Source organism: Pteropus vampyrus, unplaced genomic scaffold (genome assembly GCF_000151845.1).
Source record: "Pteropus vampyrus isolate Shadow unplaced genomic scaffold, Pvam_2.0 Scaffold15, whole genome shotgun sequence".
In the NCBI taxonomy this organism is placed as follows: Eukaryota; Metazoa; Chordata; class Mammalia; order Chiroptera; family Pteropodidae; genus Pteropus; species Pteropus vampyrus.
Window position 1 is genome coordinate 12,483,122 of NW_011888796.1, and position 13,420 is coordinate 12,496,541.

Here is a 13,420-nt window from a genome sequence, read left to right on the forward strand (position 1 = left end):
GAGAGATAAGCACTTCCCTCACTTTAGTCATGCCAGGTAAACTTGTGTGTTCAGAGAAACTCCAGAGGCAGCCCTTCAGACACCTGTGAGCCTGTAGGTAATCATAGGACCTAAAGACTCTGTGATTATTGACATTTACTTCACCTTTTCCTGTGACTTGCTAGTGACAGAGACGGCTACAACGGACAGAAATTCTAGAATGTTGGCTCTACTGTCTTTCGCCTCTCTCTTTATGAGAGCTTCCTGAATAGACTTATGGGGAAGGAAGGGGCAAATCCAATAACAGCAACACTGACTATAACACACTGGCCAAAGGGAACTGAATTCAGCAGATGTAAAACTTGGCCTTCGACTTTTAACGTTGTGAAACTTTAGTGCTAAAACAAAGCACTGATAAGAGTTATTTCAAAAATGGTTTTCTCTTAATTCTATTCAACACATAGGCCAAAAAAGCTGACTCTAAAAGGTTACAAGCAATATTGGTGCACCTTTAAAGATACATCTATTTCTTGCTATAAGAGCAAAGAAGAATCCAGTGGCACACCAGCTCATCAGATGAACCTGAGAGGTAAGGAAAGCCTTAAAATGACCAGTGTTGATGGTGGCATAGCTATTAGCTAATATTCAGTAAACTTCACTTTGCTAGGGGAATAAGTGTTTCACCAGTTTCTTTACTCCTTTAAGTACTTTTTATATTTAGATACGTATTTTTTTATTTAGTTGTTTTTGTCTTACACTTATCTTCTGTTGGTTCTCGGTGGTAGGGAGAATTTGCTCACCAAGTCGGTTTGCTTCTTATGCAGCTGGAGGACATCCTGCTTGCCTCTGGCTGAGACTTCTCTTTAAGGCCTTTAGTCATGTAGATTGTTGATGAGCCTGTCACTTGTGATATTATTCGCTAAAACCACCTGACTCACTTCAGATTTAGATAGCCGTACCCCTGAGAATCAGTCTCCCATGAGCTCACATAGCACTACTACAGATATTCCTTACAATGGAGTTACATCCAGATAAACCCCTTGTAAGTTGAAAATGCATTTAATACACCTGACCTACCGAACATCTTAGCTTAGCCTGGCCTACCTTAACCCATTTCTCAGTTGCCCCAAGCGTACTCATCTGCGGCGCTTGTGGCTGCAGGGTTACCCCTAGATAACTTGTGGGTTACAGTCCTAACCTCACCCCCAAAGTTTGCCACGAAATAGCTCGCTTTTATTATTTTTGCATTGCTCTAGTATATTGACAGTCTTTGGAAACAAATGACATCTATTTATAGCATTCTGTTTTTAGTAGTGGTATTTCCATTTACAAAATATAGTAATTCTCAACCATAGAAAATGTCAAATCCTAGAAAACAGCATTTTTATGATGTTAACATTATTCTCAAACAGCTGTTAGCCAAAGATTCATTCGATGAATCTGATTTATGTGTACATTTCTGTTACATTAGGATTAGGGGCAAGCTCTGTTTAGAAATAACTCCAAGAACAGTTTTAATATTTTATTTTCATATTGAAAACCCATCAGATTTGCTTCAGCCTCAAAGAGTGTGTTTATATAAAATTAAATTAACACTGGCAGCGAGCTACACTTTTCTAAACAAGACATGGGTTAAACATGCTCAGAACACAATATCCAAAAATATGTTGGCAGTGGTACACTTAGAGCATCAGTTGTTTACTCTGGTGATCATGTGACAGACGGAGAGCTGCCCAGCATCATGAAGAGCGCATCATTATGCATATCAGTTACCTGGGAAAAGATCAGAATTCCAAATTTGAACTGTGGTTTCTATTAAATGCATATTGCTTTTGCATCATCGTAAAGCTGAAAAATCGTAAGTCAAACCATTGTAAATAAGTTGGTGACCGTCTGTACACCTGTGGCACCTGGCACGCTTGGTAAAGGAAGCAATAGATTGGCTTCTCACTGTTCCATACTCTTTTTACTGTGTCTTCCCTTATAGCAAGGGCTAGAAAACTAAAATACATTTTTTTAGACTCATTTCCAGTGAAATTAAGATTCTAATCTGGTGCATTCATGTAAGACTTGAATTCCCAACTGTGTTATAGGGTTGGAGAGGCAGAACTGAGAAAGGAGTGAGGTGCTTCTGGGCTCTGGAGCTACAGCTGCAGTGTCAGCTTCCTGATTTCCCAGCTTCTTGATTGTAATGAAGGTTGCACCTCCCTTGGCAGGGAGTTATTCCTTTCGGCCCAGCCCATCTTCTTTGGGTTATATTTTACATGTACATTTATTATGTGTAAAGTAATATACACATAATATCTTTTTAAGTGTCTAAAAACACTTGTATTTTGATAAAAGTACCAAAGAAAAGTGCCCCCTGACTCATTTTACAAAAATGATTCCCAAAATAAATTCAGTTATCACTTAAAAATACAGTGGTGCTTTTCCTGAACTATTTTCTTAATTTTCCTGAGTACATTGTACATTTGGATAGTTTTAGTATATTTCAACAAAATATATTTTTAATCTGCCCGGTAGTCTGAACTATTGTTTTATGGTTATATATAGCATTGTAAAAAATAGGAATCTTCTATTCTGGAGAGAAGATTGCTGGGCCAATGTGTTGGAATTCTGTAATTTTCCTAAAACTTTTAATTAGTATCACTGCCTAAGTCACATGAATTTGACTTTTGGGTCTCTGCCATGATTTGTTACTCAGAATCTACTGCAGCTTTCTTCTTGCTTATCTCTTAAACTACCCAGAGCCAGCTCAGATTATCCACTCTTGAGTAAGAGACTGGATCTATCTCCTGGCCTCTGTCCTTTCTGTTTATGTTATATCCTTAACCTTCTCCTTGTCTGACTGAGAAATCAAGTCCTGGTGTGGATTACAGCTCAAAAGGTGTCCTCATTCATTCCACCTCTTCCAAGTCCTCCCAAAGGGGCACTTTTCTGGCACATCACACTGATGGCCTAGATTCTGCTCTGCCACTAAACAAGCCTTGTGAGTTTGGAAAAATAGCCTATTTGGACCTCAGTATCTCCTCTGAGAACTGAAGATGTTGGTCTAGATGCTCTGTAAAACCCCTGAAAGGTCTAAAATGCAACTTTCTAAAAAATTCAGTTTAGCAACTATAAATTGAACTCCTATGCCACAAACTGTGCTAGGTACCAGAGACATAGGCGAGAACCAATTATAATCCCATCCTTCAAGATATTTAGAGCCTTTTGAGGAGATAAACAATTACAATTCCAGCAATAAATAGTACTTTAAAAAGTAAGTTAATGGGTCAGAGGAGCAAGGGGATAAGCGTTCTGTATCAGTCTTCAGTGATGGTGGAGAGAATTACTAGAGACCCCATGGGAGAAATGGTGTTGGAGTTAAGATCCAAAAGTGCAAACTGAGATCTGTGGAAGGAAGGAGATTTCCTAAAAGTGAATTCCAGAATGAGACTGGTATGCAAAAATGCTTGGAGAAAAGCATCAACCACCATGGGGTGGGGAGGGCTGTGCTGCTGGAATTCACTTCAAAGGAGGAGGATGTACTTCCTTAAAAGCTGTTGAATCTGATCCCTGCTAACACAAGAGGTAATAACAGAAGAAGTTGGGAGGAATTAGTGGATAAAAGTGTTAAGGAGATTGTTTTTTAAAGTAGCAGCAATGAAGTGCCATTGAAAGATTATTAACATGAAAATGACAGTATCCATCATATTTATTTTGGCTACAGTTTAAAGGAGTAATTTCACAGTAATGACAGTGATCCAAATTAAGGTTGTCAATATGAATGGAGAAAGGGTACAAATTCAGTAGATACTGAGGAAGTTGAATCCATAGACTGAGTGATTGATTCGGGAGAGGCTAGAGGGGAAGGACTTGTTTCTGGCTTGTGTAATTGGGTGGATAGGGTGATATTGAGATTCGGAATAGACAAGAGCTGAGTTTGGAGAGAAAGATGAGTTTAATTCTGTGATATATAAAATTTGTGGTACCTACGGGATATCTATTTGGAGATAGCCTGTAGGCCATTGGATCACGGGAGAAATCCCTGCCACAGATACTGATAAGGTAGCAATTAGTGTTAACAGTAAGTGTAGCCATTGGAATGCTTGTCTATAATATGAGAAGGCCAAGAACAGAACCCTGCAGAACACTCATGTTTAAGGGACAGGTCAGATTAGAGGAAAAGGAGCTTGCAAAGAACAAGAAAAAAGTGCATAGGAAAACCATGATAATGATGGAAACTAAGATAAAAAGTTGTTTCAAAAAGGAGAGGAGTCAGTAGCATCAAATGCTACAGAGAAGTAAGATTAAGATTGTTAAGTCGCCATAGGATTTAGCCACATGCAGGTGGTCACTGGCCTTTATTCAAACAGATTCAGCAGTGTTTTGAGTATGAGTGTCAAAGTGCAGTCATTGAGAAGTAAATAGAAACAAAGACAGCTTGTTAATGAACCTTATCTATGACAAGGAAGGAGGGAAAAGGGCAGTAACAGAAGGCAGAGATATAAAGAGGAGAGAGGCATTTTGTGGTTTAAGATGGGAGAGACTCAAGGAACTAAAATGCTGACAGAAAAGCCACAGTAGAAAGAAACAAACCTATTATTTGGGAAAGGAGGGGATGTCTGTGATGGAGCAAGGTCCCTGATGGGAGCAAGGGCAGCTAGGTTTATCTGATGTGGCAAGAAGCTGGGGGACTTCAATTCTGATGGCTTTTTATGATCTTGGAAAAATAGGAAGTGAGGTTGTCCCCTGAGATTGAGCAGCATAGGAAGCCTGAGAAGATTTGAAATAAACGTTGTTGAGAATGTCTGTAAACATAGAAGGATTACAAGTGTCCAGGGCCAGGTCAAGGTTGGGATCCATGAATTCCTAGTGAAAGCTATTTGCTCAGTTTTTTTTATTATTTTTCCCCACTCTCCTATTACAGTGTTCAGCAACCTAAGTATAGGCAAGTAAAAAGGTAGATGGTTGGATTGAAGCAGGTTAAGGTTTTGCTAAGTGTGTATGATGGAAACACAGTAAATCTGAGGAACCAGAGGTGATGTCTGGTGAATGGGATCTAGGCTGGGCTGGGGAGAAGAAAAGTGTGATAACACACTGCTCATGGGAAGAAAGTTGAAGGGTCACAGTGTAGGGCCCCTCAAAGAGTTTGAAGAAAGTTAAGATTGTGATCCGAATGGGCTGTTTGCATTTAGCAGTTCAGAGGAATAGTAATTGGGTTACAACAAAGTCCATAACTTTGCCTTGGAAGTCAGTAGCTAGGTGGCATGGAGTGAGTGTCGTCTGAGGTGTGTGGCCCAGTAAGTGCCTCTGTGCCTACACTGTCACTTGAGTTACTGCTCACTTTGTCTCTCCCCTTTTAGTTTTCTTGGTATTTTACTTCTAAAAGAGGCCAAATTATTACAGGATTGTGTACTTTAAATCTACCTGGATAATTAATAGAATTTTACAAAAGATTGTGTATTATTTTCAGGTAAACACATTGCCACACAACTTTCTCATAGTTTCTAATGCTTGTATAGAAGGAGTTAAATGCTGTTGCTATTTATATGTAGTAAATTTTTTTAAAAAGTAAAGGGGAGAGAAAGTTTACCGAATTCATGATAGGGGCTGCTTCTGGAGAGTTTGGAGAAAAGGACCCCCTTTATCTAAAATGTTGTTTCTTTTATATAATAGTTAAAACATTTATGTGAGGAGAAAAAAATGACCATCTTAATGTTTGTTCTTTCTGTGTGGAAGATATGTAAGTAGAGGTTTATTATCTCGTTCTTTGTACTTGGTATCAAGAGAAGTTGCTCCAGTACAAAGAGCAAGGCAACGGAACATCCTGCTAACACTTTATGTTTTTCATCATAGAGTCTGCTGGTCTTTAGACATATTGAGGGTGACACGAACTAAGTACAAACAATTGGAATACCCTTTAGGGGCCTTCAACACGTACATTATCTTATCCTTGCAACATCCCTAATGAGGTGGAGTTTAAGGTCAGGAAATTTGGGCTTAGATATGTTAAATAAATTGTCCATAATTAAGTGGTAGAGAAAAGTCTAGAACCCAAATCTGTCTGATTGCTGAGCTCTTCTCCACATATTTTATTGGTTACTACTTATTTATGCCAACCATTACCCCATCATCCAACTGTTATGTTCAGTAAATCCATGTTCTCTTCTGTAAAGCTACCAGCTGATGTTAACAGTTGATTACATGGATCGTTGCAACCCATAAATTCTGAGAACTTGCCCGTGAAGTGAAATTCTGAATGCCAGTTATTTTCATACTGACTTTCCAAGTATATTAAGTGTATGTTATTTTCTGAAGCAGATGCACTCCTAAAATATTGTGCATAAAGTTAATTTGTTGAGTCATATCTATAAAGAAATTAAAGAAACCATTTTTGTACCAATGTTCACCCTCTGAATTAAAGTATTTGTGAGTTGTAAATACTTAAGTGTTCCAGCACCCTGGAATTTTGGAAGGAGGCATGTGCCGGGAGCACCCAGATGGCTCAAAAGACCTGTGCCGTTCGGCTTCTTTCCACAGGGATTGGAGGGTACAGCAGTTGCTTAGGGAGCAGCAGGGCTAAGAAGCTCCCAAATAGGACTCTAGCTCAAACTGGCTAATCCCTCTCACAGACTTGTTTAAGGCATCAAAAAGTCATTCTAACCAAAACACAATTAAGTTAGAATTTAATTACAGAAAGATATTTTAAGTCCCTATGCATTTAGAAACTTAAATCCTAAATAACTTAAGATTCAAAGAACTGAATGATATTGAAACAACATATCAAAACTTGTCGGAGTATAAGTGGTGTTTTTTGGTAATACCTTTTTAACAGGACCCTTTCTCAGTCCAGTTTTATAATTGTGAGGGCCGCAAACTCTGTGCCATTACCTCTTTTTCTATATTAGATCTTTCTGACTCTGCTATACCCCAAACAAAATTACTGGGCATAAAGAATTTATTCTCTAATTTATAGATTCAACAGCTCCATGTTAAGATGCTGTAAAATAAGGGCTGCCTGTATTGGGTTGGGATTTCTTAAAAGTAAATTTGACCATTTTAATAATTTTTTATTACAGGATGTGAAGTTACCCCAGATGTGAACATTTCAGGCCAAAAATTTAACATTAAACTCCTGATTCCGGTTGCAGAGGGCATGAATGAAATCTGGCTTCGTTGTGACAATGTAAGTTTTCCAATCAAAAGTGGTCGTCTTCGATTCTCTAGTGAGTTAACTAGTCGACTGTCCTTATATTTTATATTCAAAGAATCCATCATATAGCATAATTCATACCTCAGTATTTCTTTTTGACAGGAAAAACAGTATGCACACTGGATGGCAGCGTGCAGATTAGCCTCCAAAGGCAAGACCATGGCGGACAGTTCTTATAACCTCGAAGTTCAGAATATTCTTTCCTTTCTGAAGATGCAGCATTTAAACCCAGATCCTCAGTTAATACCAGAGCAGATCACAACTGATATAAATCCTGAATGTTTGGTGTCCCCTCGCTATCTGAAAAAGTACAAGAACAAGCAGGTACGGTTCATTTTACTTCATCTACCATTTTCTTTTAGTTTGTTTTACAGTTTTATACATATACTTTAAATTTAGTTTCCCTTCTTAAAACTTTTTGTCTTAATTGGTAGTCTTTTGTATGAGGTGGCTAGACTATAAAATTGGAAACACATAGCTTTTAGTTCATTTAAATTGGTCATTTAAAAAAACCTTTTATCATTTTAATAGAACAGGTAATAGAATAGTTGGAGCATATTTATTGTAAATAACATGAAGGAGATCACTCTGTTGACAGGATATTCTTTCAAGGAATTAAATGCGGTCTTAATGCTTCGTGTTCCTTAATTCATGCACTTTTTTTCATTTCTCCACACAATCTAATGACTGTTCTTTGCTGTTAAAATTGACTTTTCCAGCCTTGGAAATAAATTTTCCAAGGGTAGAAGTAGGTCTACATTTTAACATTGTTTTTTCTTAACATTAACAGTCAAAACCTAACCAAAATTTGCATAATGTGACAAAATTTGGTAAATTTTCATTGAAGTTGACTGCTTTTGTTCACTCTTGTTTAGAATTCCTTTACTGGAAATTAAGACCATAGAAGGATTGCTATTTAGTAAAATGATTCTTCAGTACGACCTAAAAGGTTCTTTGCAGGGGAATTTTACTTGGGATAGCCCCCAGTATTCTCTACATCATGCCATAAAAGGAAAAGGCTTCAGTTTGGGGGGGGGGGGTGAAGATGTTTAAAATAAATATTTTATTTTTATCTAGTTTCATTTTCATCTTTCAGGGATAATTTAAAAACTACTGAAGTAAAGGCCCAGTGAAATACCCAGAACACTTAGTAATACTTAACTTTAAATATAATGCTTATCATATGAGTCTGAAATCACTTAAGTAGAAATTAGAAATGTTCAGAAGTTTTAATCACCAAGCATTTGTCTTTTAAGTTTCTGAGGTTTTTTGAGCTACATGGAAACTGTTTATCCCACAGTCCTGCAGTGTGGGAGTAGTAAGGAATGGAGGAGACGCTACCCTCGGGAGCGTTATGGAATGTAGATTGTAAGTTAAAAAGAAAAAGTAAATCAAATACTAAATGTTTTAAATTCTTAGTTATTTCATTGAAAATTATTTGTAAAGAAACTTTCTGAGAGTAGATTCATTTGCCTTCAAAGGCAATGAATAAATTCAAATCTCAGCAGTCTTATTTCACTATCAGGTATAAGGAAAAAAGATCTTAGAGTATAATTATGAAAATGGCCAAATGTTGGTTTAGCTCTCAAAGATACAGGTACTGTGTTCTCAGATCCTTTAAAATGATAGTTCTCACTTTAGAAAGTTCTCAACTAGATTGTCAACTGAACAGTCTCTTAAGGACAAAGACTGGCAAGATGGCAGTATATGTGTGGTCCCAGGTTAAGGATCCTTCTAGCCTTGTCTTCCACTTTGGCATCTTTTCAAATGCATATTCTTTTTTAATCCTCCTTTCCCTAACTAGACTTATAGGTTGTTCCTAGAAGGTGGAGACCATGCAGTGCCCTAACACCATTATAGTAAGTGCTGATAGGCAGACGTTTAGTTGCTGTTGTGTGTCAGGTGCTGTACTAGTCATTGAACATAGTACTTCAATGATTGTTAACCTGTATAATCCAGTGGCATTCAAAGGCCAGGAAGATGTGCAGGCATGGGGTCATTCATCTCTACCAGAGCATAAGCACATTGTTTTTCTTTGGGTCCTTCAGTACAGCCTTTGTTATAGTTAATCTTTAATTCCCCAAAGCTCCATATTTATTAAAATTGCTTTGGATATTTTCACATGAATATGACTCCCAAACTTGATTTTTACATTCTAAAGAAAAGTCGTTCTACATTTTATCCATGTTAATCCAAATTGAAATGGACTGATAAGTTTATAGCCACCATTCCTAGTGTAGAGTATGGCATCTCTTTATTTTCCCTTCCAGGAAAAAGGATGCAAAAAGCAGATGGTAATTGGGAGGTTTGCTTTCCTTGTGTTAATGAAGAAACAGTATGGTCACTGCACTTATTTTATGCCTTCAACTTATTTCTGAAAAGCAGTGCATGGATCATATTCTGACTCAATCTGAGACATTGGTCTTTGAGTATTAATTTTGATTTTGTTACTAAAATAATTAGCTTTACCCTAACCAGTAGGAACTGGTACGTGGGGGAGAAAGGGGTATTCTTTTAATTTTCTCCCTATAAATTTCTACCCTTAATTTTAGTAACACTTAACAATCTAAAATAATGTGGAGTGTTTTCTCAGTATTCTAAATGGAAAGTAATCACTGCTTCCTCATTTTCATTTTCATGCTTGCATTACTTTGCTTGGTTTCCACCTAAAGTAATTTTTTGCATGGTTTTGGCTGGAATTTTGGTTTGCAGGTTACCGCAACTTTTTCTTTGCTTCATTGCCATTTTTTCTGATTGCCTTTTTTTTTTTCTTTCTGCCTCCTTTTTCTTTCCTCGCATTGCCATCTACAGCCAGGCTATATAAGAGATTTGGTAAGTTCTCCATATTTACCAAAAAAGAAAGAAAATAAAAAATATTTAAAGCCCTAGCCACAATCTCCCCTCATGGATTAATTTCCTCCCACTCCTGTGGGAGTAGTCATCCCAAAGTGAGTATAGTATAAATTAAAATTTAACCTAATGATCTCTTTAGAGAAATTTTAAAAATATTATGGTAATATTTCTGCTGGAAACTTGTATTTTAGGTACTCATTCTGATCATCTGTCTTGTTGCTAAAGTTAAAATTTACCATGTATGTATGGATTAGAACAATGCTATTTAATAATAGCATGATTATATATGTTTGTACTTGGAATGTGTTAAGAGTGGCAGTTATGTATTCCTAATAGTACTTTGTTTCTTGACATATGGAAACTGAAATTAAGAAGAAATATATCAGTTTATTTTGAAAAGTTATTATGTTACTACAGTTTCCAAATGTAGCTTCAGATATCTTCTAACTCTAACTCTTGCAACGTATGATTTTTGGGGTGGGACACCTAATTCAGTTCTCTGATCTTTTTGTCTTGATTCTACCATGAACAAATAATATGTAATGGTAAAGGTGATATTTAATCATATTTAGATAACAGCAAGAATCTTGGAGGCCCATCAGAACGTCGCTCAGATGAGTCTAATTGAAGCCAAGATGAGATTTATTCAAGCTTGGCAGTCCTTACCAGAATTCGGCATCACACACTTTATTGCAAGGTCAGTGGTTCTACAAAGCATCTATGTGTAAACCTTAATCCGTGCCTTTTTACTTAATCAAGTTAATATATTAGAAAGTAAACATTTAAAGCTACCTACTGAGACCCATTAATCTGTTTTACAGTAAAATTTAAAGAATGTTGGAATATATTTTCTATACTTGTAATTTTTATATTAAAAATTCAAAATGATTACACTTGTTTTTATTTGTATTAACTAACACTTTTTTTTTTTTTACAGTTAAAGAGCACATAGCTTGAAAAAAATAGCCCCCCCCCGACATGTTTTTAAACATTTATTTACTGTGTTTTCAACGCTATAGGTTCCAAGGGGGCAAAAAAGAAGAACTTATTGGAATCGCATACAACAGACTGATTAGGATGGATGCCAGCACAGGAGACGCAATCAAAACATGGCGTTTCAGTAACATGAAACAGTGGAATGTAAACTGGGAAATAAAAATGGTAAGCTATAACAGTATTACTTGCATACTGCTAAAAATTACTAAGTTAAGAATAAAAAGGCCTATAAATTCTGAAGATTAGTTGTACTATTTCCTCTTAAAGTATAAAACATGGTTAGTCATTTCTCACTTAAATTTGCCTATTTCATAACTAGTTCAGTTATTAAAATTCTAAGAAAAAATGATCTATTTAGAATATTGCCGTATCTTTTTTAAGGTTGTCTTTCAATAATGTATAAGCCTTTTCCACTCAAATAGCAGCTAGTGTTCACTGAATGTCTACTTTGTGCCAGGTGTGATACTAAATGTTTTATATGGGTACCCTATTTCTAAACCTCACTACTGCCTTGGGAGGTAGGTGGATTATCCCTACTTTACAAATGAGGACACTAAAATTTAGAGGCCTGAAGGCTATCACTGTCTGTGACCACACACTGAGTAACCATGTAAATTGAGATGCTGAGGGCTGTAAAACCTGGCACATCTACCGCTATATATATATCATGCTGCCCCTAGTCTTGGAGTACATGTAAGTCATTTGTTTTAAGATCACTATGTGTGTAGCATCAGTTTCTGTTACTTTATAGAATCTTGTATTTCCGAAATATTTAAACTTGATACCTAAAGGTTAAGTATCTAAGTAAATATTAAACACAGGAAGTAGGTTTTCTCCAAGGACTTGAAGAGAGACATTCTTATTAATCGAATCACCAGAGACTATTTGGGAACTTAATGACCTAAATCCCTTGTCTTCTTTTTCAGAACATAAAAACTGAAAAGGACTGGGGGAAGGGCTGGTAACCTTTACTTATTCTTTTGGACTTGAAAGCAGTATTAGTTTAGGATTAAAAAAATATTTGAAGATCGATAGGCTAAATAGCATAATAGCTTTGCTTGGATGCACCCATCTGGATCCAGGCTTTACTGGTCCTTACAGTTCTTTGTCTTTGTTCCAGGTCACTGTAGAGTTTGCAGATGAAGTACGATTGTCCTTCATTTGTACTGAAGTAGATTGCAAAGTGGTTCATGAATTCATTGGTGGCTACATATTTCTCTCAACACGTGCGAAAGACCAAAATGAGAGTTTAGATGAAGAGATGTTCTACAAACTTACCAGTGGTTGGGTGTGAATAGAAATATTGTATAATAAAACTCCATGGCCATAACAATATTTAACTTTAAAAGCTGTTTGTTATATGCTGCTTAATAAAGTAAGCTTGAAATTTATCATTTTATCATGAAAACTTATTTGCCTTACCAGATCAGTTAATAATGTGCACTAACAAGCACGACGACTATTAATCTGCTATCATGATATAATATATGAACTTGAAAATGGCACACATTCCTTAGAGCCATGAATTAAAAACTGAAGTAGTGGGCAAGTCAGGAACAAAACATCACTGATTTCAGCTAGCAAAACTCTTAAGAAACTCAAGCCATCTACTTTAAAGCTATCCAGGGCTTAAACTATATGAAGTCTGTTTATCATGTTTAATGCATGTGTTTTAATGTATGTTTAATTTGACCTCACATTTTTAAAAATATCCTACTCTGGTAGCCATTTGAAACATCCCCCCACCCACCAAAAAAAAAAAAAAAAGATAAATTAGACCTGCAAAAGATGCCTGATGTTCAATAATGTCATTGTTTGACCTTGAAGGAAAATGCTCTTAGTCCGTTGTGCTTGATTTGTTTTTGTCCTTGAATAAGCATGTATGTATATTGTCTTGTGTTTATATTTTTACACCATATTGTATTACAACACTTAGTATTCACCAGCATATTCACTGTCTGCCTAAAATATGCAACGTTTGCATTATAATATGAAGTAAAGGTCTATGAAGTATGCATTTTGTGTAACTAATGTACAAACAAATTTTATAAAATTGTACAGTTTTTTTAAAAATACAACTAGCAAATGGCTTAGATGTAGCATCTTTACATTAAATGCTTTTAAAAATATAATTGATGTGCAGTTTTAATATCAGCTAAATTAAGAATGACTTCATTATAGTGATTTGCCACAGTGTCCTTAACTCTAATGCCTAGACTGGCCGTGTTCTAGTCTCTTGCGCTGTTACAATCTGCATTGGTGCTAGTCAAAAATTCCTAGCTCACAGAGCCCGAAAGGGTGCCAGGGAGGGGCGGATTACCAGTGTTGTCCAATAATCCATGGTTCAAAGACTGTATAAATGCATTTTATTTTAAATAAAAGCAAAATCTTTTA

At 36.3% G+C, this 13,420-nt stretch overlaps 1 protein-coding gene across 1 annotated transcript in view; it reads left to right on the plus strand.

Moving 5' to 3' along the window:
- Nucleotides 1–13,420, plus strand: part of FERMT2 (fermitin family member 2) — a 72,084-nt gene extending 58,664 nt beyond the window's left edge. The window contains exons 10-15 of the mRNA XM_023526803.1: nt 7,044–7,150; nt 7,280–7,501; nt 9,989–10,009; nt 10,603–10,727; nt 11,050–11,191; nt 12,147–13,420. Of these exons, the coding sequence (XP_023382571.1) occupies nt 7,044–7,150; nt 7,280–7,501; nt 9,989–10,009; nt 10,603–10,727; nt 11,050–11,191; nt 12,147–12,320 (791 nt within the window). The 3' untranslated portion in view covers nt 12,321–13,420. The remainder of the gene's footprint in view (nt 1–7,043; nt 7,151–7,279; nt 7,502–9,988; nt 10,010–10,602; nt 10,728–11,049; nt 11,192–12,146) is intronic.